General features: G+C 38.0%; 5 protein-coding genes across 5 annotated transcripts; 2 read left to right on the top strand and 3 right to left on the bottom strand.

Annotated features, from left to right (window-relative positions):
- Positions 1-6,560: 6,560 nt before the first annotated feature.
- On the bottom strand, positions 6,561-8,373 carry C7974DRAFT_398323 (uncharacterized protein). Its single transcript, XM_046142299.1, has 2 exons — positions 8,193-8,373; positions 6,561-8,144 (listed from the first exon to the last, which is right to left on the bottom strand). Exons 1-2 carry the CDS (start codon positions 8,274-8,276, stop codon positions 6,966-6,968), a joined length of 1,263 nt encoding a protein of 420 aa, XP_045995836.1. The 5' UTR covers positions 8,277-8,373; the 3' UTR covers positions 6,561-6,965.
- A 581-nt stretch (positions 8,374-8,954) lies between these two features.
- C7974DRAFT_398322 (RmlC-like cupin domain-containing protein) lies at positions 8,955-9,911 on the bottom strand. Its single transcript, XM_046142298.1, has one exon. The coding sequence runs from the start codon at positions 9,557-9,559 to the stop codon at positions 9,017-9,019; it is 543 nt and encodes a 180-aa protein (XP_045995835.1). The 5' UTR covers positions 9,560-9,911; the 3' UTR covers positions 8,955-9,016.
- C7974DRAFT_398321 (uncharacterized protein) lies at positions 9,912-10,875 on the top strand (the record flags this gene model as incomplete). The annotated part of the gene is made up of 2 exons (XM_046142297.1): positions 9,912-10,026; positions 10,086-10,875. A coding segment is annotated over exon 2 (391 nt), but the record flags the coding sequence as incomplete, so codon positions are not given.
- Positions 10,876-13,036: 2,161 nt separating this feature from the next.
- On the top strand, positions 13,037-14,376 carry C7974DRAFT_222405 (Alpha/Beta hydrolase protein). Its single transcript, XM_046137194.1, has 2 exons — positions 13,037-13,612; positions 13,673-14,376. The coding sequence occupies exons 1-2, from the start codon at positions 13,246-13,248 to the stop codon at positions 14,269-14,271; spliced, it is 966 nt and encodes a 321-aa protein (XP_045995833.1). The 5' UTR covers positions 13,037-13,245; the 3' UTR covers positions 14,272-14,376.
- Positions 14,377-14,550: 174 nt separating this feature from the next.
- C7974DRAFT_378001 (fungal-specific transcription factor domain-containing protein) lies at positions 14,551-17,309 on the bottom strand (the record flags this gene model as incomplete). Its single annotated transcript, XM_046140388.1, has 6 exons — positions 14,551-14,801; positions 14,857-16,016; positions 16,064-16,710; positions 16,767-16,989; positions 17,040-17,122; positions 17,208-17,309. The coding sequence occupies 6 exons, from the start codon at positions 17,307-17,309 to the stop codon at positions 14,551-14,553; spliced, it is 2,466 nt and encodes an 821-aa protein (XP_045995832.1).
- Positions 17,310-21,445: the final 4,136 nt, after the last annotated feature.

Below are 21,445 nucleotides of genomic sequence, written 5' to 3'. Positions count from 1 at the left end.
GCGAACGTGCAAGAATAATGCAGATGTAGTCTCTGAGTAATAACACAGGTTGTTTTACCTTATACTGGCCCATAGTGGGCGGATGCGGGCCAAAGTAGGGTGTGATGGGGGAGGGTCTTGGCAAAAGTGATCCATTGACCCGTGTGATCCATTAGCCCGTGAGGTACGTTACTTATATTTACTTTTTACTTTTAAAATAAATAAATTATATCTATACTTCTTAGTATAACTTTCTTTTAGTTTCTTATAAAGTATTTATTTCTAAAAACTAATTAAGTAGTACTTAACGTACCCCACGGGCGAGTCGGACAACGGGCGAGTCGGACACTTTTGCCAAGCCCCCACCAAACTCCACCCCATTATAACACAAAACAACCTAGTTTGGTGCTGCAACGTGCAGTATAGTCTGTAATACTATTCAGAAACTACTTCTATCTCTTTCTTACACGTTCGCGCGTTATGTCCTGTCTGATTACACCGTCCACAGCGCCTTTGGGAGGGCTCACCTACTTCAGCGCGCACCTGCTTCTTTGCCTTCTTACCATCACCACGCGCCCCAAACTCTTTTAGAGCTGTTAATCGCTGGCCCTCTTTAACTACTAGAGTACCTTCTTTCTTAACCCGCTTTCTTTTGTGTGATTTTCGTCGTGTGGCTGCCTCATTAGCAGCTTGAAGCTGAGTAATCTCCTGTTGCGCCAACACTAGCTTATGCGCAATTATTGCTGCCCCCTTTGCCACCTTCTCAAACGCCTCAACCATAGAGGTAGGCGAGCTATCTATATGCCTCTGAATCCTTGTCTTTACAAGCGTTGATTGCGACCCAAGTTCAAGGGTGTTGCTTGGGGTTTGCGACTGCCAGAGCTCGTTGTTGACAGGTAGTAGTGGTGATGGCGTGCGCAGCTTCACATCGAGGCTGCTTATAACCCGTTGTGGATCAAACGGGACCAGTCCAGCGCCTCGGAACCCTCCCTGAATGTTGCTAGAAGTAATTGCAGCGTTGTAGGCGCGTATAAAGCATGGTAGGAACTCTGTCTTTGTAATGTGGTTGATCTGGTTGCGCATGAGTATTTCGGCTTGGCGCCCATACGCCTTCTTCAAAGCAGCAAAACAAGCCACATCAAGAGGCTGTGTAAGGTGCGATGAGTGAGGAGGCAAGCAAAGAGCAATAATCTTGTTATCCTTGCAGTATTGCTGGAATTCAAGAGAGTCGTGGCTCTCATGACCATCAATAATGAGCAAACGGTGGGTGCCAACAGTACGCTCCTTTGTATGCCTGTTAAAGTGGTTTATCCAGTCCATACCAAGCTTGTTGGTAGTCCAGCCGTTATCAGAGACTCCGATAACCCAGTCTTGAGGCAGTTCTTCCTCCTTGTACCAGGCAGAGAGGTGGTGGTGGGCCTTGAAGATAAGGAAGGCAGGAATGGCCCATCCTTTGGCATTGATGCCTACTATAGCTGTAGCCCACTCCCGGTCGCCTGGCTGGATAGCTTTTGGCCGACCTCGTCGTTCTGAAGCTGTAACAACTGCTCCTGGGGAGATCTGGCCCATCATGAAGCCTGTCTCGTCGAAGTTGTACGTGTCTTCATCCTGGATGCCATACTTGGCTTTGGTGTTGGCTACCAGGCCAAACCAGCCCTGCAGAACCTCAGGATCCTCACAGAGAGCTCTCTTGTAGTCGTACTTGCGATTAAACTTGACTTTAAGTTCTGGGTGTCGCTTAACAAACGTACTGGGCCAGTTTACGCCGACAGGACCCAGATTACGCTCAGCGCGCAAAGAATTGGCCATAGTAGCCACATCTGAGAGCCGAGGGGAAAACCCTCGCGCATCTAGCTCAAGAACATGTTTAACAATCACCTCCTCCTCATTGTTGTCCAGCTTCCGTGAGTTGGCCATAGAATCAGCGCGTGAAGGTCGTCCAGTGCGCTGGTCGCTTAGTGTGCTTCGAGGGACCTTGTAGATAGCAGCAGCGCGTCGCAGAGATAGAGTCACGTCTTGTTTAAGAGCCTGGAGCGCAAGCTGTATCTGCGCTTCTTTTGACGCGTCTAAATAGTGTTGTTGAGAAGACATTGGTGTAGGAGAAGGTGTTTGGTGGGGGCTTGGCAAAAGTGTCCGACTCGCCCGTTGTCCGACTCGCCCGTGGGGTACGTTATAAGCTTTACTTAAAGTATACCTTAATATTTTATATACTTTTTAAAATATCTATAACCTTAAGAATCTAAGCTACTTTTATAAGTTTAATAATACTTAAATAAAGAATAATAACTAAGAAAATAAGTATATTTCTATTATTTAAGTTATAAAGCCTAACTTCTATAATAGTAATTATAGAAAGCTAGAGAACTAGCTTATATAGTATAACTTCTACTTTATATTCTAAAAAGATAAAGTCTTTATAGACTAATAAGTTTCTTTTATAATAAGCTATAACTTATATATAGTAAAGTATTTATTTAGATTAAACTTTTTTTTTAATACTATTATAATAACTAATCTAGCTTTAATATTAACCTATAGTTTAAAAGCTTAAACTTATTTAAAAAAGTAATTTAACTTATATCTAAAATCTTTAATAAACCTACTATTATTAGATATAATATATAATAAATTTAATAGTATAATATATTTTATAAGTAAGTTACTACTCTAAGTAAGTTACTAATACTAAACTACTATACTACCTATATATAATATAAAGTATTAGCAAGCTAGCTATACTAGCAAGCTAGCTACTTTTCTTTAGTACTATAAACACTATATATAGAATAAGTAATTACTAACTACCCTTTATAGAACCTATAACGTAAAGCATCAGCGAGCCGGCCACACCAGCGAGCCGGCCACTTTTCCTTGGCACTGCGAACACTACATACAGGATAAGCAATTACTCACTACCCTTTGCAGAACCTGCGTACGACGCACTTTCATCAGATGCAGAATCTTCTTCTGCATCTTCCTGGCACGTACGCGCGTTGTGCCCAGTCTTCCCACAGTTGCCACAGTGCCGTTGACCTGGTTGGGCTCTTTCATGACCACTCCTAACACGCGCTCTTTTTAACACTGTACGAGCTGCAGCTGCGCTTTCAGCTATAGAAGCTGCTGCTTCACCATACTCTACTGTACCACCATGCTGGATCTGCTTTCTTTTCCGGGTTTTGCGCTTAGTAAGTACTGCTAATTGCTCTTCAAGCTCACGAATGCGAGCTGCTTGTACAACATTCTCATGTAGCATAAGCTCACCACCTTTTACAAGCTGTGCAAACCCCTCTCTTGCTACTTCTGGTGATTGTACAATAGCTTGCCTTACAAGCCTTGCCTGTGACCCAAATTCATGTGAATTGCTTGGTGTTTGGGATTGCCATGGTGTTTCTGGTAGGGGTGCTGGTGGTGGCGTACGAATCTGAACATCCAGGCGATCCAAGACACGCTGCGCGTTAATAGGCACAAGCCCTGAAGCCTCAAAGGCGTTCTTGCAGTTCTCGTACGTAAACACGTCGAAAAATGCGTCTCTAAAGGCTGGAAGGAAGCCTTCTTTGTTAATGTGGTAGACGCGTTTAGATGCCAAGGCTCGTACGCGTTGAGAGTACTTTAGTTTCAACGGTGAGAAACACACCACATCAAGTGGCTGGAGGATGTGTGATGAGTGAGCAGGCATACAAAGGGTAAGGATCATGTTTTCCAGGCAGTAATCCTTAAACTCTTGGTTAAGGTGGCTCTCATGGCCGTCCAAAATAAGCAGCCTATACAAGCCCTTTTGACGCGCCTTTGTATGCTGGTCAAAGTGCTTCAACCACTCTAGGCCAAGCTGATTGTTTGTCCATCCGTTCTCAGAGACAGAGAGCTTCCAGTCGTACGGTATGTTGGTCTCCTCATACCAGGCAGAGATGTGTACACGCCCTTTGTAGATAATAAAGGGTGGGATAGCATACCCAGCAGCACAGATGCTCTGTATAGCTGTAACCCACTCCCGATCACCTGGCTGGATAAGGTTTGGTCTTGTACGTCTCTCTGAACCTGTAACAACCTTCATTGAGCCAATAATTCCCATCTGGAAGCCGGTCTCATCAAAGTTGTGGATGTCCGCATCCTGAACCCCATACTTGTCTTTTGTGTCCTGTACGAGCTTAAACCAGGCGTTGATAACTCCTGGCTCCTCCTGGAGTATTCTCTGACGATCCTTTGCTCGATTGAAGGCCATTTTAAGCTTCTCTGTTCGCCGGACGAATCGCTCTGCCCAGTTCTTGCCAACAGGTGTCCCACCACGTACAGCGAGAAGTTTATCTGCAATATCTGCCACCTCAGAGAGCCTAGGGGCAAATCCGCGCGAGTCAAGCTCGAGTATATATTGTACGATTGTTTGCTCTTCAGTTACAGAGAGCTTCTGGCTGTTTGGTAGTGCTTCTTGTCGAAATGTGATTTTGTGGAGCCGGTCAGAGAGCCGTTGATGACGTACGTTGTAGGCTGCAGCAGCGCGTCGCACGCTTTGAAACTGTCCCTTAGTGTACGCCTGAAGGGCAAGAGTAAGTCTACCTTCTTGTTGAGTTAATTTCTGCTTGTGTTGTTGTTGCATGTTGTATTGTACGGAGAAGTTGCAGTGCCAAGGAAAAGTGGCCGGCTCGCTGGTGTGGCCGGCTCGCTGATGCTTTACGTTATATAATATACTTTTATTAGATATAGAATCTTCTTCTATATCTTCCTAGTATATATATATATTATACTTAGTCTTCCTATAGTTACTATAGTACTATTAACCTAGATAGGCTCTTTTATAATTACTTCTAATATATACTCTTTTTAATACTATATAAGCTATAGCTATACTTTTAGCTATAGAAGCTACTACTTTACTATACTTTACTATACTACTATACTAGATCTACTTTCTTTTCTAGGTTTTATACTTAGTAAGTACTACTAATTACTCTTTAAGCTTATAAATATAAGCTACTAATATAATATTCTTATATAGTATAAGCTTACTACCTTCTATAAGCTATATAAACCTCTTTCTTACTACTTCTAGTAATTATATAATAGCTTACCTTATAAGCCTTACCTATAACCTAAATTTATATAAATTACTTAGTATTTAGAATTACTATAGTATTTCTAGTAGGGGTGCTAGTAGTAGTATTTAAATCTAAATATCTAGGTAATCTAAGATATACTATATATTAATAGGCATAAGCTTTAAAGCCTTAAAGGCCTTCTTATAGTTCTTATATATAAATATATTAAAAAATATATCTTTAAAGGCTAAAAGAAAGCCTTCTTTATTAATATAGTAGATATATTTAGATACTAAGGCTTATATGTATTAAGAGTACTTTAGTTTTAATAGTAAGAAATATACTATATTAAGTAGCTAGAAGATATATAATAAGTAAGTAGGTATATAAAAGGTAAGAATTATATTTTCTAAGTAGTAATTCTTAAACTCTTAGTTAAGGTAGCTCTTATAGCTATCTAAAATAAGTAGCCTATATAAGCTCTTTTAATACGCCTTTATATACTAGTTAAAGTACTTTAACTACTCTAGGCTAAGCTAATTATTTATCTATCTATTCTTAAAGATAGAGAGCTTCTAGTTATATAGTATATTAGTCTTCTTATACTAGGTAGAGATATATATATACCCTTTATAGATAATAAAGAGTAGGATAGTATACCTAGTAGTATAGATGCTTTATATAGCTATAACCTACTCCTAATTACCTAGCTAGATAAGGTTTAGTCTTATATATTTCTCTAAACCTATAATAACCTTTATTAAGCTAATAATTCCTATCTAGAAGCTAGTCTTATTAAAGTTATAGATATCTATATCTTAAACCTTATACTTATCTTTTATATCCTATATAAGCTTAAACTAGGTATTAATAACTTCTAGCTCCTCCTAGAGTATTCTCTAATAATTCTTTACTTAATTAAAGGCTATTTTAAGCTTCTCTATTTACTAGACAAATTGCTCTACCTAGTTCTTACTAATAGGTGTCCTACTATATATAGCAAGAAGTTTATCTATAATATCTACTACTTTAGAGAGCCTAGGAGCAAATCTATATAAGTTAAGCTTAAGTATATATTATATAATTATTTACTCTTTAGTTATAGAGAGCTTCTAGCTATTTAGTAGTGCTTCTTATTAAAATATAATTTTATAGAGCTAGTTAGAGAGCTATTAATAATATATATTATAGGCTATAGTAGTATATTATATACTTTAAAACTATCTCTTAGTATATACCTAAAGGGTAAGAGTAAGTCTACCTTCTTATTACCTTAATTTCTACTTATATTATTATTGCATATTATATTATATAGAGAAGTTATAGTGCTAAGGAAAAGTAGCTAGCTTGCTAGTATAGCTAGCTTGCTAATACTTTATATTATATATAATTTAAGTTTATATAAAGTAATTTTCTATCTAGGTATATAATCTTAATAGGATAGTAGTATTAGGGAAATATAGGGGGCTACTAAAATTTACTTCTAGATTAAGTAAAAATCCTAATACTAACTATTTTTAATTATAGGGGACGCGTCCCCTATTACCTTATATTAGCTAGGGTTTAAAAGAAAACTATTAATTTAATAGATAGCCTCTAACTAAACTATAGAGAAAACTATTCTTAATAGAATATATATAGGAATAGGCGTACTAACTCTTAAAATAATTAATACTTAGCCTAGTAGGACCTATCTCTATAGACCTAATGCGACAGAGAGTAACGCAGATCTTACTCTTTTAAAAGGGGAACTGCATCTACCTGCCCTGATGTAGAATGAAATCACCCTCATTTGCAAACTGATTAGGCTTTATATTTTCGTCCCTAGAATGAGCATTAGATTTCTAATCCAAGACAGATCGACAATCCCTCGTCAAATACAAAGATATTGGCTCAAGCTCTTTTGATGATAATTGCAAAGAAAAGTGAATGAGCGACGTAGATTAGGCAAGCGACTTACTTTTTTCCGCGGCCTTTGAACCCCCATCGGATCTGATTTGCCCATCGACCCTCAACGCCAAGGTCATCAGCGAATGCCCATACGATTCCCGGATTCTTTTGGAACATGCGGCCAACGAATGCGACGTCTAAGTGATCTTCTTCAAGGTACCTGTTGGCTTGGTCGCCATTAGTAATTGAGCCCACAGTACCAACAAGCATCTTGTCGCCAACTTTATCTTTAACGGCCTTAGCAAAGGGTTCTTGGTATCCAGGTCCGCTGTGAATGTGTTGCTTCTCGTGAAGACCCCCAGATGAGACATCAAGTAAGTCAACGCCCTTAGACGCGAGGATCTCAGCGAGCCTGACGGTCTGGTCAAGAGTCCAGCCCTCGATGCCGGATTCTTCAAGCCAGTCGGTAGCGCTGATACGGAGAACAAGGGGCATATCCTCAGGAATTATCTTCCTAACAATCTCTACGATCTCAAGGGTCAGGCGAGTACGGTTTTGGAAAGAGCCTCCATACTCGTCGGTGCGCTTGTTGGAGGCGGGCGACAAGAAAGAGTGCAAGAGATATCCATGAGCGTTGTGAATCTCAATTGTGTCGAAGCCAATCTTAATAGCTCGCTCAGTGGCTAGCTTGAATGCAGTCTTGAAGCTCTCGATATCTTCCTTTGTCATCTCCCTAGGCTGGCAATGACGATCGTTGAGAGGAATGGCGGAAGGTGCGTATACACTGTCAGGCCAACCGTTTAAATCCTTTCCAGCGACATCGCCCTTGCTTAGCCACGGAGCCACGGTACTAGCCTTACGGCCGGCGTGTGCAAGCTGGATACCAATTTTCTGATTCTGCGAGTGGGCAAATTCAACGACTTTGCGGAGCGGCTCCATCTGGGAGTCCTTCCAAAGGCCGCAGTCTTCTGGTGTGATACGACCCTCAGGCTGGACGGCAGTAGCCTCCACAAACGTGAGACCAGCTCCACGCTGAATGATACCGCCAAGGTGTACAAGATGCCATGCTGTCTGGTGACCGTCTTGGGCAGAGTACTGACAAAGAGGTGAAAGCACTATACGATTCTGTAGCTCGAGCCCTCGAAGCTTAAGTGGAGTGAAAAGCTTAGGGATTTCTGAGCTACCATCTTGCATTCCAATGGCAGTTCCTGCCGGTGGATCTTGTTCTGGGGTAAAGTACGAGATCTGAGCATTTCAGCAGGACACCTAAGAATACCCAAGGAAGAAACTTACACCAGACGCAGCTTTGTTAATCAGGCGTGTTTCTCCCAGCATCTTTTCCGTAATGGTATGGTCAGTATGGTCAGTATGAGCCATGGTGTTGTCCACTATCACGCCTCTGGCTACGAGCAAGCTTGAATTGTGTAAAAGCGTAGTGAGCGTGGAAGGGCAGTTCGTCAGCTGAAGTTGGCAGTGAAGTGTGAAATATTGCACGAGCGGAGTTTGGATCTTTATAGCCAAACCCCTGCTTTCCGAATGTTCCAACAGTGACGTAAATCTTTGAAAAATGACTTGCCAAAACATTAGCGTAGGGTAGGTAGATTTGTCACCATCGAGCAGACCACTTACTGACTCGCACACCAGATTAGGACATGTCACTTTCTCGGTATGGATCCCCCAGAGACTAGTGGGCAGAGCTAAAATTCAGACGGGGGAGCCTCTTCTTACATTTCTAAGCAGCCCACTTGGTATTGCCACGTAGCTGCTAAGCTTGATATTCTCTGATAGCATCCCTGATTATGCACTGCAGGCTCAGCAGATCAACTAAAGTTTGTCAGCATCTCCACGCCAGCTTGGAATCTTTATGTCCGACTCCCACGAGCACGCGGTAATGTATTCATCTTGATGGTCTAAAAACACTCTTCTAGCGCTCTCAACTCGCCAAGAATGGTTGTTACAACTGGATGGCGTGTCTCAGGGGACTTCCTGATCGTGCTCAATCACAATGAGCGCATGGCCGAAAATCAGTGCAGATAGTTCGATTTTCTGTAATGTCCTTGTCATTCTGTGTACCTAAGAATAAGGCATATATCATTACTTTCTGTCTACTCAATAGCTCAACGTATGAACTGTTTCACAAAACTCTCGCCGAGTCCAATCTTGGTATAATGAGCTTTTGCAAGTTGGAGCTTGCTAAAAACGTCCTCAATCCCTTCTGGATTGCCATGTTCATCCACATAGATGTAGGCACCTGTCACATGAAACAGCGTAACCATCTCGTCCACCCCGTCCGGAACTTCCAACGTGTGAATATCGCCTGGGGGCTCAAAGGCGTAGCTCCCCTCCTCTGCCCACCATTCATGCTCAAGATAATGCCATCGCCCTTTTAACACAGTTGCGTGAACAGGACCTGCGTGCCTATGCCGCGAGAGGATGCCACTCTTGCGTACACGCAACAGGTTGACAAAGTATCCCTGGCTGACATTGAGCAAAAGTGGACGAAACCAGACGTCCTTTGACTGGGGAACCCAGAGCTTCTCCTCGAATGTAAGCTGAAGGGTATGGGGCACGACCAAATCGTCAGAAACGTTCGGCAGCGGATCGCCCTGATAGGGAATTTTCTGTGTCGCAGCGGAAGGGGGTATAGGTCTCTCTGCCATGGTTGTAGTGATGAATGTTCGCTCGCTTCTGATAGCGAAGTTGTCAAAGACGATTGCGTAGACAGCAAAACACGAGGTCAGTCGGGGAATTATCAATCAAATGTAACCATCGAGCACCCGTAAAAAGCGAGTTCCTGATCCAACCAACAGTCGACATGGATTCAGAAATTTCAATGCTCAACCCACTCTTGCAATGTGTGATCGATCCACTGACCAGCTACCGGGTAGCAATAACAATTACGATCGAGATGCATGCCACTTGTAGGGGCATTCCGGTGGGGAGATCCGGTGGGTAGATCCGGTGGGAACATCAGGTGGGAAAATCCGGCGGAACCGAATGTTGCGCCGCTGTACGTGTGCGCGATGCACGACCCCACTCTCCTCTGCCGTTCCGTTCCAGCTTTGGATTAAAGGGGCGATTCGCGAACAAGCCAGCGGAAGGACCGTGCACGCATCCGCGAACAGAGCTGTGATCTGCGTCAGTGGCAACTCGATCCAACAACATGAACACCGTAGTTTCTCTCACTGGCCTGATTGGGTTCCATGTTATCAGCTCAAGTCGGTGGATGATGTGCCCTAGAGATAGTCCAAAGCACGACGGATAATCCTTTCTGTGTAAGATCGGCCGCCGGCACGTGAGGTATGGTGGCAAAATATGTTCCTCATCCGATAACCCATCACGTGGCCCATTACCGTCTCTACTGCCTCAAGTTGAATGACGCGCTTTAATCTATTTGAAAAGATAAGTGCCCTCATTCTCGCACCAACACCAGGACCATGGGCAAACTTAGCGGGAAAATCGCGATTGTCACAGGCGGCGGATCTGGCTTTGGCGCCGGTATCGTCGCTAAGTTTGTCGCTGATGGGGCCAAAGTGCTCGTGATGGATGTCAACGAAGGACTTGCTAAAGAAATAATCGCAACATTGCCGCCTGGGTCCGCTGTTGCCATCTATGGAGATGTGAGCAGTAAAGATGACTGGATTGCTGCACTGGACGCCGTCCTAGCAGCCTTCGGAAAACTCGACATCGTTGTCAACAACGCAGGCGTGCTTCATAAGGCGCAACCGTCAGCAGAGATGGACGAAGAAGAGTACGAGCGCATTATGAGAATCAACGTTAAGCAGCTATTCTGGAGCACAACCATCATTATACCATACTTCACCGTAAACTGAAAGCCTGGTGCTTTTGTGAACGTCTCGAGTGTTAGCGGTACAAGGCCAAGACCCAAATTGGTGTGGTATGCGGGTTCGAAAGGAGCAGTAAATGCGGTACGACCCTAAGTCCTTAATAGTATATTAGAGTTAGTAGTAATAGCTAGACTATAAATAATATTAGAGTAGCTTAGTTAAGGTACTTTATTAAGTAGATTAAGGACTAAAAGGTAGGTAGTTATATACTACTAATACTTAATAGCTATAAAAGCTATAAGTTACTTACTTTTTAAAAGATTTATAGGAAAAATAAGATAATTACTCTATATATACTTTTATACTTATCTTATATTCTATAGCTACTTAATATAGGTTATTTTACTTTATTAAAGTAGGTATATAGTAAGAAAATTAGAGTCTTAGTACTAGACTATATTAGCTAGATTAATAAAAAAGCCTTTATTATAACTTTTAGAAAAGGATTAAATAAAATATTTTTATAAGTAAATATTCTATTAAGCTTTTAAGTAACTAGCTTAGTACCTAATAATCTATTAGTAATACTATTAAAGCTTAATATAAAGTATTATATACTAATACTATTTCTTTTTAAAAAAAGCCTACTAGAACTCTAAGATACTTACTAATACTAATAAAATAAAGGCTAAATTAATATTACTTTTAATTATATTTAAAGGTACTAAGAATTATTACTAACTCTAATAATAAAGATTATTAATTAGCTATAGAAAGGTACTATAATACTACTATATAGGTAGATATTATTAGTAGCTTAAGTACTATAGCTTAAAGTATTAAATAAGGCTACTTCTAAGTATAAATTATATAAAAAAAAGTAAGTTTAAAAAGATAAAAACCTATTAAAGAAAGAGGTAAAAAATTTAATAGCTTAATATAATATTAGAGTATAAATTAAGAAAAAGATTTATAAAAATAGAGCCTAGATAGGTATAAGTAAAAGAGGTAAGAAGTACTATAAGTACTATAGTAAGATAGAATATAAATTATATATATATAAAAAAGATATAGTAGATATTAGTAATAAATAATATCTACTATAGATTATAGTATAATATAGTAGTATTATATAATTATAATTAGTAGGCTTTATAGCTTATTAAAGTAGCCTAATTACCTAGCTAGCCTACTTACTATATACTTATATTATACTTTTAGTATAGTAAATATTAATATATATTTATATAGGTAGTATAGTATAGTAAGTAAAAAGAAAATATTTATAATAGAGTACTACTAGTAATAGTAGATTACTATACTATAAAATATTAAGCTACTTATACTATTAAAGCTACTAATTAAGTAGCTAAGTAAGCTATTAAATATCTATTAATATAGAATTACTCTTAACTAGAGCTTATATACTATTATTAAAATCTTTCTTTTATAACTAACTAGCTACTAATACTTAATAAGTACTAATATACTTAGTATAATATTATATAAGCTTTTCTATATAGAATAGTTTTATTTTAAGTTATATAAAAAGCTTACTACTTAGTAGTTTAGCTAAAGTAAGTTTTATATAGAGCTTATATAGCTTATATTAAGCTTAGTAAGCCTAGCTTAAAAAGCTTATATTAAGCTTAGTAAGCTACTATACTCTTTATAGTATATAATAAGTAGAAATATAACCTTTATAGTTTATATTTAACCTAAGTATTAATCTATAATATTAGATCTTAACTTAACTCTTAAGCTAGATAGTCTACTCTATACTACTTATTATTACTCTTACCTTTAAGATAGATAGATTATATCTATACTTCTTAGTATAACTTTTTTTTAGTTTCTCTAATAATATTTATCTTTAAAAACTAATTAAATAGTGCTTATAAGCTTTGCTTAATATATAACCTTAATAGTATTCTTTACTCTTAGGTACTCTAAAGTTTCTAGCCTCTTTAAAAGATATATATAAAGAATATAATAACTATCTTAAGATTTTCTTAAATCTACTTAATAGAGTAGCTATTAGCTTAGGTAATAGTACTTACTTTATACTAGAGTAGATAGTTAGAAGGTAGGTAGCTATATTATATAATAAGAATAATACTTAGTTTATTAATACTTATATTTAGCGCAGGTTTTGCGTAGGTTACTTACTAATAATGCTTTCCTTAGTTAGCGTAGGTGCTAGAACACTAATACTATAATAAATATCGCGATAGGTGTTACATTAGCAATAAAGGCACGATAAAATGCGCGGAGGTCTAAGCTCTTCCAGGTTACGTCATACTGGCGGAACATCACAGCGTCACGCTTCTAGCGTTCCTTAGTCGACGATCTAATCCTTAGGTCAATCCAATTGCCTAAAGGTTGGTTTGTAACACAACTGCTACCCATAAGCTAGCTGTTGGCTGAGAAATAGTTGCAGCCGACTGGTCCGTTCAGATCATCAGACTACTTAAGCATCGGTCTTCGTTTCCCTTCACATCAGTCAATTTTTCCAATTTACTCGTTAATTTCTCCTCTAGCATCTCGACCTACGTACGATGACTAACTCATTTCCAACGAAGCGAACATTCACGTACAAGGTGGACCCTACAGCGTGTCGCATCGATTGCGATGTATACGTACCCGAACAAGTCATTAAACCATGCCCAGTGATCATTTGGATGCACTACAGTGGCATGGTATTTGAGAGTCGAAATGCTGTTGGCAATCACATGTTTTTCTCTGGACCCAAGCGAGGTTACATCGTGGTCAACGCAGACTATCGACTAGCTCCTCAGGCTAAGATGCAGGATATCTACGAAGATGTCGAAGATTGCGCGAAGTGGGTACGAGAGGTGCTGCCAAAGGAACTTGGGCCAGGTATTGTCAATTCACACAAATTGATCATTGGTGGCGGAAGCTGTGGTATGTTATTATGCGCGGCCAATTCATGCTTGAGCATGCGTTGATCTAAGAACTATTTAGGTGCTCAGCTTGCCCTCACGGCGGGTCTATATCTGCGCCCTCCTCCCAGAGCCGTTATAGCATTGTATCCGCTATGCGACCCCACCGACCCCACCTTTACAACAGCGACTAGGCCGAAGCCTCCACCCGGCCGGCAAAGTCTGATTTCTTATGAAGAAGTGGAGCAGTATATCGGGCCCGGTGCACCGGTAGTCTCCCAATCCGAAACATGCTTAGACATTCCCCGTTTCGAGTACTGGGGGCGGGCAATGGCATACTTTCACATGTTACAGGAAGGAACCTACCTGTCTTCGGTATACGGACCGTTGTCCAAGTCGGAGATAGACGCGAAATGGTCAATTCCTAAGAACGTGTCCGATAGCTTTCCGCCAACCTTCGTCGCACATGCCCAGAGCGACAGGTTCATCCCGCACACCGAGAGTGAGAAGTTGGTTAAAACTTTGAAGGATAATGGAGTACAACATGAATGGTGGAGCATTCCCGGAGATCACGACCACGGGTTTGACTGTTGGGACATGACTGCTGGGGAGCAGACCGATTTTGAAAAGGACTTTGCCAACAGGCTGTGGCCTTGGCTCGACAGTATGCTTGGAAATTAATTTTCACACGCCTCAAGTAGCTTTCAAGGCTGCCAGAAACGATGTGGCATAGTGCCGATGCAATGCTTTTGGCCATATTGTCCAAAATATCAACATGTTGACATTCTTTGAAGTCCTGTGCTTTCGAAATATTTTGCCTGATCGACGTTCCGTACGGAATAAGAAATAGGGTGCTCCAGGTCCTTGACGTGGTCAAATAGGGATGTCGGGTGGGAACTATACAAGAGAAGCCACAGAACCGAATCAACATTGTCAGACTACGCAGGATCTCGAAACTCATCATTCCAATCTACTGAAATCGTTGCCATATCCTGTAGAAGGTACGTCCAAGTCATGGTTGATGTCGGTAAGAAGCGATGCGGACTCCCACAACCAGGTCTGTCCCACATCACTCAGGCCTCCGCTGTCAGACTCCCATACACTAGTCATCCCGCCACCTAAGGCTCCTAATGTCTGGACGTTGGCAGACTCGATGGTACTTTGCTGCCAGTGGCGATCATTTTTGGGCGAACGCTTCGTTTGAGATATTACTAGCAGGTGTTAAGAATAGATGATAGCGGACTGCTCAATGATCATGAGACTTACCATCATTCAGAGATGACAGCGCTTGTTTGTAATTCACCCTTTCACTAAGGAAAGCCTCCTGATCCCCAATTTGCTGCTGATGTGTTGAGGACCAAGAGTTGTTCTGCCGTGCTGTTGCAATGTCACTCTCATAAGTACCACCACTTCGACTGGCGCTTACAACTTGCTCGAAATTATGGGACTGAGCTAGGTGCGGTTTAATGCTGCTCCTCGATGGATGCCTTTGCGCATCATTCTCACTTCTGTCGTCTGAATCAATTGGTCGTTCAGCGGTTGAGAATATGGAGCCCATTTCTTTCTCAAGAATGAGCCGCATAAGTTCACGCATGACCTGTTCGGCCTGTGCCGATAGAAGGGCTTTGCGGTTTGTGGCTGAGCTAATGTTAACTATACGGGCGATCGCTGATTTTGCTTCGTGCGCTGTAACGGACAGAGGCTCGGACAGGGCCACAATGCTAAGTACCATACTAGCAGTGAACATGTGGATCCCAACATAAGACGCAGCGTGTGTTTGCTCAGCAGCTTTCATGGTCGAAACGCGAATCTGCGACGTCCGGAGCGCGGATTCCCAACACCGGGCTTTGCCTATCTCTCGGACAGCCTTTTCTTGAGCAGAAACAACCGCTTTGTTCGCTGAAAGTGTATTGGACGATGGCGGACAGGTTCCAGGAGGGCGTGTCTTATCGTGGATAGTAATGGGGTACTGCAACATCGGACGGTGCAGGAGTATCTGGATGTTGTCGTACGCTAGCTGAAGAGTAAGAGCCTGAAGACCAAAAGTCCTGGCGATCTTTCCCTCTGAGAATGTAGTGCCTGAGCACGGCTCCGGTTCATTGGCTGCATATCGCAGCTCAAGGGGAAGGCTATCGTACCAAGTCGTGAGTTCTCTGTTGAAGTCTTCTGCTTTCCTCGCTGTTACTAACAAACCTGGGGAGCTATGGAAGTGCATCTCCTTCATGATGCGGGATGCAATCTTGTAAAGATTGAACTTATATCGTTGATACGAAAAGATCGTGATGGGGTAATTTATGCCATCTACCATCTCAAATGATCTGTAGGTCGGATGACGAGCAGTCGTATCATCGAAATTTGTTACCATTGACACCCGTGACTCGCCGTCTCTAGTACAACGGGGTCGACCGTATATGATGGAGTAGAAGCTATACGAGGTTAGTCCACTCTCTAGCGCTGTTTTCGGACCACCTACCAGTCAACGACATATAACGCCCACCAAACGCGGCGCTTGACCTCTCGAGCTAGAGCAGTGTCGTCATGCCAACTAGATTCATCATGAAGACAGATTGCCTCCGCACATTTGAAACCCATGCCATGAATAGCAAATGCGAGGTTTGGCTTCCCGTGGTAAAGGTAGAACGTGCTCAGGAGGACGCAAGTTTGTACACATTCGACACCGCCTTCGTCTATGATGTCGAATAGATGTGCACGGACACCGTGAAGTAACGTGTCCTGCAAGGCGAGTAGGTCTAGGCCGAGACCTGCACATGAGAGTGCTGCTTCTGGCTCTGCATATCTGGCTCCAATGGCCAGAACAAGCATCAACTGGACCAGAAAGTGTATGTCTCCAGAAGATGCCATACCCGTAGACAGTATGGCATTGTATCTCCATCTGAAAGATGGCTCGTGAAATAACAACATGAACCAGTGAACAGATTCAATATAAGAATCGACAAGAACATCAACTACACCCTTCGGAGGCAACTCGATGCCGATAATGTCGCACACCGGCAGCTGACATCCTGCTTGGTCGGACGACGCTCGGTTGCCACGAGAGCCACCAGGTAATGCTGAGGTATCGGTCTGCAGTGATAGATTGGGGTCAAGCTGTCGTAATATCTGATACCAGAGTCAGCTAGCGGGCAAGGTGTCCTGATGTTCTGGGATAGACTAACATCTTGGGTCAGCTCTATAGCTGATGACACGTTTTGTGCAATTTTCTGACCTCCCGGGAGGCCAGTTTCTGAACAAGGACTGTCGCTGTTGACGACAGGTGATACAGTAGGATTCCGGTTCCCCAACATATGCTCGGATGCGTTTCCAACGCCATTTCGAGCCCATGAGTAGGCATTATCCAGATCGAAACTAGGGAAAGAGTGTTTCTCACCATCTTGCTGGCTGCAGCCGCTGTTAGTATCTACCAACGACTTGGAACCACGAGAACGTACCGGTCTGAAGAGACCTCCCAGCCGTCCGTAAAACATTGCACTGCGGAGCGAACGCACAGAGCGCAAGGACGTTTAGTATCGCACTTAATGAGAGTCAGCCAGCTCTTTCATTAATAAGAGGTAAATCGTAGGCACTCGTAAGTGTTGGAATATGCAAAGATGACGTACCCGCAGCTTTTGGCGTCGGCATCTGTCACAAGCCATTCGAACCCTCTTCCTTGGCCGCTCGGCCGGAAGCGCGGTCATCGCTGGCCGAGAGTTATCAGTCATGAGAATTCGTCAGACCTCCAGGGTCCAAGATCTATACGGTTGCAGAAGCCCAAAAAGAGATGGACAGTAAGGATGCAGTTTCGCTTTGCGGAATTTCCTTGATGATGACGCACAGCGCCCGTGCGACGCTAGCGGGGTAGCTAGGGTATACTTGAGAAAACACTTGAGCTAACCAACGCTATAACTTAGCTAACTAATTCTAGCCTCTAGCTATATCTTAGCACACTATCTTAACTATCTATTAGATGTTCTAGCGCCTAGTTAGTAGGCTTTATAAGCTAGATAAATAAGATTCTAGCTTTTAAAAAACTTTAACTACTCTATTTACTTAAAATAACTAATATAAGTAAATAGTATGTAGTATAGCTAGGTAAATAGCATGCTCTAATAAGCTATTAGGCCTATAAACTATAATTATTTAATACTATAATATTATACTATAGCTTATTATACTTTACTATAGTGCTTATAGTACTTTTTACCTTTTTTAATCTATACTAGCTTAGGCTCTACTTTTAAAAATCTTTTTCTTAATTTTTACTATAATATTATATTAAGCTATTAAATTTTTTACCTCTTTCTTTAATAGGTTTTTATCTTTTTAAACTTACTTTTTTTTATATAATTTATACTTAGAAGTAGCCTTATTTAATACTTTAAGCTATAGTACTTAAGCTACTAATAATATCTACCTATATAGTAGTATTATAGTACCTTTCTATAGCTAATTAATAATCTTTATTATTAGAGTTAGTAATAATTCTTAGTACCTTTAAATATAATTAAAAGTAATATTAATTTAGCCTTTATTTTATTAGTATTAGTAAGTATCTTAGAGTTCTAGTAGGCTTTTTTTAAAAAGAAATAGTATTAGTATATAATACTTTATATTAAGCTTTAATAGTATTACTAATAGATTATTAGGTACTAAGCTAGTTACTTAAAAGCTTAATAGAATATTTACTTATAAAAATATTTTATTTAATCCTTTTCTAAAAGTTATAATAAAGGCTTTTTTATTAATCTAGCTAATATAGTCTAGTACTAAGACTCTAATTTTCTTACTATATACCTACTTTAATAAAGTAAAATAACCTATATTAAGTAGCAATAGAATATAAGATAAGTATAAAAGTATATATAGAGTAATTATCTTATTTTTCCTATAAATCTTTTAAAAAGTAAGTAACTTATAGCTTTTATAGCTATTAAGTATTAGTAGTATATAACTACCTACCTTTTAGTCCTTAATCTACTTAATAAAGTACCTTAACTAAGCTACTCTAATATTATTTATAGTCTAGCTATTACTACTAACTTTAATATACTATTAAGGCTTTAAATTAGAGTACTAGAACATATTATAGTTTCTTACTTTAAAGATAAAATAAGAAGTAATTACTACCCTATTATATTAAGTATAGTAATTAGAGTTACCTACTTTTAATCTCTCTACTAGACTTTAATAGGCTCTAAGTACCTTTCTAATATAGTAACTACTTTAATATAATTTCTAATACTTATAGTAATACTAGTCTTATTAAAGTAGAAGTATTATTATCTAGAATACTATACTTAGCTTTAATATTCTATACTAGGTTAAACTAATACTTAATAACTTTTTAGCTACTATAGAAAACACTTTAGTAATCTCTTTATTAAGTTATATATAACTAGAGTTTAAGTTTATATTTAATAAAGTTTAATACTTATTAAAAGCTAATAGAATTTATATTATATATAGTATATAGTTAATTAGCTATATTTTTAATATAATAGAGTATTAAGGCTGTATTTTACTTATTAAAGTTCTTAATATACTATATAAATATTTTCTCTTTTATTTTATTAAGTACTAATAATTTAGGCTAGGTATTATATATTAACTACTTTCTAGTATTAAATATTTAAAAAGTTATTCTTAGTATTTTATAGATAGTAGTACTATGTTATATACTTAGTTTTTAAAGTTTTTTAATTACTTAAAGTATAAGCTTAATTCTATCTTCTTTTAAAAGTAATTTAAAGTTAGGTAGTTAATCTACTATAGTTTAAAGGTTAGTAGGCTTAATAGCTTATTAGAGTAGCCTACTTACCTAGCTAGCTTACTTACTATATACTTATATTATAGCTATATTAAAAAAGTATAAACTTAGTAGTTTTTTTAAATCTATCTACTACTATAAATATTAAACTAAATTTATAGTCTATAATAAAGTCTTTAGAGATTAGTAGATAAGTAATAAAATCTATTATAATATTTATCTATAGTATAGTTAGTAGTTTTATTATCTATATTACTCTATACTTAGTATATATACTGGACTTATTCTACTAATAGTTAATATATTCTTTAATATATTTAGTAACTTTATCTCTTATATTTTAAAACTTATAGTATTTTTTAATATGCTTTATTATTTTTATAATTATAAGATAACTATATAGTATATTATTATAATAATTATATATAATTTCTTCTTAAAAGTTATTTAGTACTTAGCTTAGTTTAAATTCTTTCTATAATATATATATAATATTATTAAGCTATTATAATAGTTTAAGAGATCTATTTATATTAATTCTAAGTATAGCTACTTTATAAACTAATTTTTTTACCTACTAGGTTATATTATTAGCTAAGCACGTCTACTCTACTATTATCTTTACCTAGAGTATATAAAATCTTAAATTTATACTAGCCTAGTATTTCTAACTATTTCACTTATCTTTAATTTAAGACTTTAGTAGTAGTATAATATACTAGGTTCTTATAGTCTATATAGATTTTAAAGTCTAAATAGCTTTCTATAAATACTTACTAATATTCTAGAAATTATAAAATTACTAAAAGTTTCTTATTATATATATTATAGTATTTTTTTAATTCTAAAAACTTATATAAGTAGTAAGTAGTTAATTACTATTATTAATTTTTTTCTTTTATAATTTATACTTTTAATACTAAATTTAAAGTATCTATTTCTATTAAAAGTAGTTTATTACTTTTAAATATAATAAGTATTAGAAAGTTAATAAAATATGTTTTATAAGCAAGTAGCTACCCTAAGTAAGTAGCTAATACTAAACCTATATACTACCTATACGCAATAATTATATAATATCTTAACTATAATATAGCTAGAAGACTTACATTAAAGCTAATATATAGCTTGCTATCTCTTATATTAAAGTATTATATATTTAAAGTATAAATTAAGCTATAGATATATATAATATACCTTAAAAGACTATTAGTAACTAATATACTAGAAAGTATATATAACATAACTATAAAGTAAACTTAAAGTGCCTAATAAAACTAGAAGAGGAGGCTATAGTCTAAAGGGTTCTTAAGTAGTCTTTATAAAGTCTTACACCCTTAAGGTCTATTATATAAGAAATAGTAAATAGACTTCTAAGATTATAAGGTAGTAACCCTATTAGTAAGAACTAGGTTAATAACTTTAGTAAGTATACTCCTAAACTCTAGAAGCGCTAGAGCTATCTATATAACTATTAGCAAGCTACCTATAAAGATCCTATAGCTATCTAGTGCTAGCTTAACTTAATATAGGAGATAAAATAGAAGTATAGGATTATTAATAATAATAACTATAATTTTAATAAGACTAGCTTTATTATAAGTAAAATCTTAGTATAGATAGTTATTACTAGTTTAGAAGTAGCTAGAAGAAAGAAGGTTATCTAGCTAGGTAACTATAAGTAGGTTACTATTATTAAAGGTGTTAATACTATAGGTTACCTACTCCTACTCTTTATTATCTTTATAGGTAGTATACTTATTAATATTTAGTTTAAAGACCTACTATATAACTAGATTCTTAAAGTAAGCCTAAATAGCTAGATAAATAATTAGCTTACTCTTACCTAGTTAGAGCACTTTAATAAGTATATAAAGTTAAGTACTATAGGTATATACTAGCTACTTATACTTAATAGCTATAAGAGCTATAGCTTACTAGAATTCTAGAATCTTTATAAGAAGAAGAAAATTATCCTTTACTATACACTTCTATACTTATTATACCTACTATAACCTCTTAATATTTATTACTTTATACTATTAAAGCGTAGGTATATTAACTAGATCTTAACCTTAGCATATAACTATA

This window comes from Boeremia exigua, assembly GCF_020726555.1.
Source record: "Boeremia exigua strain MPI-SDFR-AT-0100 chromosome Unknown C7974scaffold_8, whole genome shotgun sequence".
Classification (NCBI taxonomy): Eukaryota; Fungi; Ascomycota; class Dothideomycetes; order Pleosporales; family Didymellaceae; genus Boeremia; species Boeremia exigua.
This window is presented reverse-complemented; position numbering and strand designations above follow the sequence as displayed.